Genomic DNA, 2,656 nt, shown 5'->3' with positions numbered 1-2,656 from the left:
CATCTTGACCTTACGGGTCCAGGGAAGGAGGTTCTCTCCGCCCTTCCCTTCGAAGGTTTTTGCACTCACCAAGACTGGTTTCGGTCTCACAGACCCTTCGCGCGTCGACGATGCTGCCGCCATCGCAGCGCTCATCCTTACCTGGACATGCTCTAAGAGCGCGTTCTCATAGCAGGAGAACGATCCCAGTCTGGCGATAACCGTCTCTGGACCTTGCGAGACGCAAGGTGAGCGATGTCCACCAGGCCAAGCAGGGACATAAACTTTTTAAGCGCGTCCTGCTGCGCCGGGGGCAAGTTCGAGAACACTAGGTGTTCCATCCTCATTGAGGCTACAGTTAACCGAATAAGGTGCGGGGCTGACTTCGAGTGCTATCAAGTGTAGTGGGGCTACCGTAGCGTAGCTTCAGAGGAAGAAGAAGACGTTCGACTCAAAGAGTTACTTAACCTTAGCTCCTTATCCAAGGACACTACACAACCCACTGACTTAGGGTTGTTTCCAACACCGTGTTACCCCGTTACAAAAACACATAGCTGGACCCCAAAGGATAGGAGAATATATGCCCTAATCTAGCAGAGCACGTCACAATTGGTGTGCAGTAGTGAGTGCGATAAGGCCGATAAACGAAACGTACAATTCGAAATTTATTCGCATAAAGTGCCCAGCATACTGTCGTGGGCCCTTAAGCTACTTCAGCTAGCAAATTATCTCTTCTTCTTGCTCTTCTTTCTTAATCTCCAAACTCTCAAATATTCTTCCAAATGTACAACAAGTCGTTAGTCCACTGCGAAAAAACCTAGAGCCATATTTAGCGCTGATCTCACTAGCGTTGCTTTGGTTTTCGCCAACGGTACTACCTCCGCACACCTCTACACAATGTATCCGCCGATTCAGCTGGGATCTCCCGCGCCAGAGGTCCTACGACGAGGATCACCAAGGCTTCGGGATATAGTAGGTAGCGTAACAGACTATGATTTGTGGTTAGTTTGTCTTGATACGATACTGATATGCGATATTCCACCATATTAATTTGGCGGGGAAAGGTGAATGGTTTAACTATTTTTTTAGCTCGGTAAACTGTGTTTTAATACAACTTTTACAAAAGATACTTTAGTTATATCAGCAAAATGAAAGTTACTTTGTGATTAACGTCATAAAGAGACTTTTAATTTGCTAAATAGAAAAAACTTTGCAATGATATTACAGATCAATCTGTCTATGTGAGCTCGTATATCATGATATCCTGTCGTGCTTGATAGGATTTGATTCCACCGAGCCCGTAGACTTGCGTGTTGTATATTCCCTTGATTATACTGTCTAACTTGAAACTTCATACAATGTGATGATAGCAGAAAAAACAGTCAAATGCTGCAAAAATCAAAGGTTTTACGTACTAGTAGCAATCAGTGATATGTATCAAGATGATTTTCGTGGTCGTCCATTCTAAGCCGATTTCATCGAAAATCGGCTTCCGAAAGGGTCATAATAGAGACCTTAGTGTATCGTCAGATATTTCCATAAATTTCTAGATTTGAAATATTTTGTTGGAATCCCACTAAACCAACCGCCTTAACATGATCAACTAGCTACCGGTATACTTGATCACAAGTTGTTTCACTGGATGTATTAGCTAAGAGCATCTTCACCAGTGCTGCTATCCTGCTGCCAAAGCCAAATTTAGCTGCGAAAAATAGCTTTTACGCCTCCACCACTCCCGCTATCCAGGTGACAAATTTAGCGAGAGGCCTTCTAATGCCAAATCGGAAGCCAAATTTGGCCTTCAGAATAGCAGCGCCAAACAGCGGCATGCAGAGTAGCGCAACGCCTTCGAAGGCGCGAGGGGTCAACTACAAGCCTGTCGAGGACAAGGTGTTGTGTGAAGCGTGGTTGTCCGTGAGCTGCAACCCAATAAATGGCATCTATCAATCCGGCGACGACTTCTACAACAAGGTTAAGGAGGCTTTTGACACAGAACTCGCTCGCCTGAAGTCGACCGTTGCCGAACGCCCCGTACCCTCACTCAATTCTCGATTCCAAACGATTTCTCAAGCTGTTTCAAAGTTCGTCGCCTGTCATGAGAAGGACCTCAGAGTCTGCCAAAGCGGGCGATCCCCGTCCGACCAAGAACGTGATGCAGTGGCATTGTATGAGTCCATTCCTAAGAACGGTTCATTCAAATTCCTACAGTGTTGGCACATTTTGCGCGACTCTGAAAAATGGGGGGCTTGGCGCACCTCCAATGAAAAGCGACAAGGCAGCAAACGCTCAGCATCCGTGCGCGATCGGAACAGTTCTTCCAATGCCTCTCTTAATTCAAGCGAACGATCTCCTCCTGCTGAAACGCTTCGGGTCCAAGGCGAATCTGAAGAGCCGAGACAAGGCGTAACCCGAGCAAAACTTGACCGGGCGAATCAAGCTTTGTATGCACGCCAAGTCAAAGCAGCAGAACGCGCTGCAGAAAATGCCGAAAAGCACATTAAAGTTGCCCAGGAACAGCTTGATCTGACCTTATTTACTGCGCAGGCGGCGCCAAACGACCCCCTCGCAGCTGAATATTTGATGTTGAAAAAGCAAGCTGTCCTAAAACGACTTCGTCTTGAAGCTTTGAGTGAGCCGTCAGGGTCATCGATTTCACTAGCTGCACCAATGAATACGG

At 46.6% G+C, this 2,656-nt stretch overlaps 1 protein-coding gene across 1 annotated transcript in view; it reads left to right on the top strand.

Moving 5' to 3' along the window:
- Window positions 1-1,806: 1,806 nt before the first annotated feature.
- Window positions 1,807-2,656, top strand: part of PPTG_24255 (hypothetical protein) — a gene marked incomplete at its 5' end in the record, with an annotated part of 2,811 nt that continues 1,961 nt past the window's right edge. The window contains one exon of the mRNA XM_008915983.1: window positions 1,807-2,656. Within this exon, the coding sequence (XP_008914231.1) occupies window positions 1,807-2,656 (850 nt within the window).

The sequence above is a fragment of the Phytophthora parasitica genome, assembly GCF_000247585.1.
Source record: "Phytophthora parasitica INRA-310 unplaced genomic scaffold supercont2.77, whole genome shotgun sequence".
Taxonomy (NCBI): domain Eukaryota; phylum Oomycota; class Peronosporomycetes; order Peronosporales; family Peronosporaceae; genus Phytophthora; species Phytophthora nicotianae.
The sequence above is the reverse complement of the archived record's forward strand: the minus strand, read 5'-3'. Positions and strand labels throughout refer to the sequence as shown.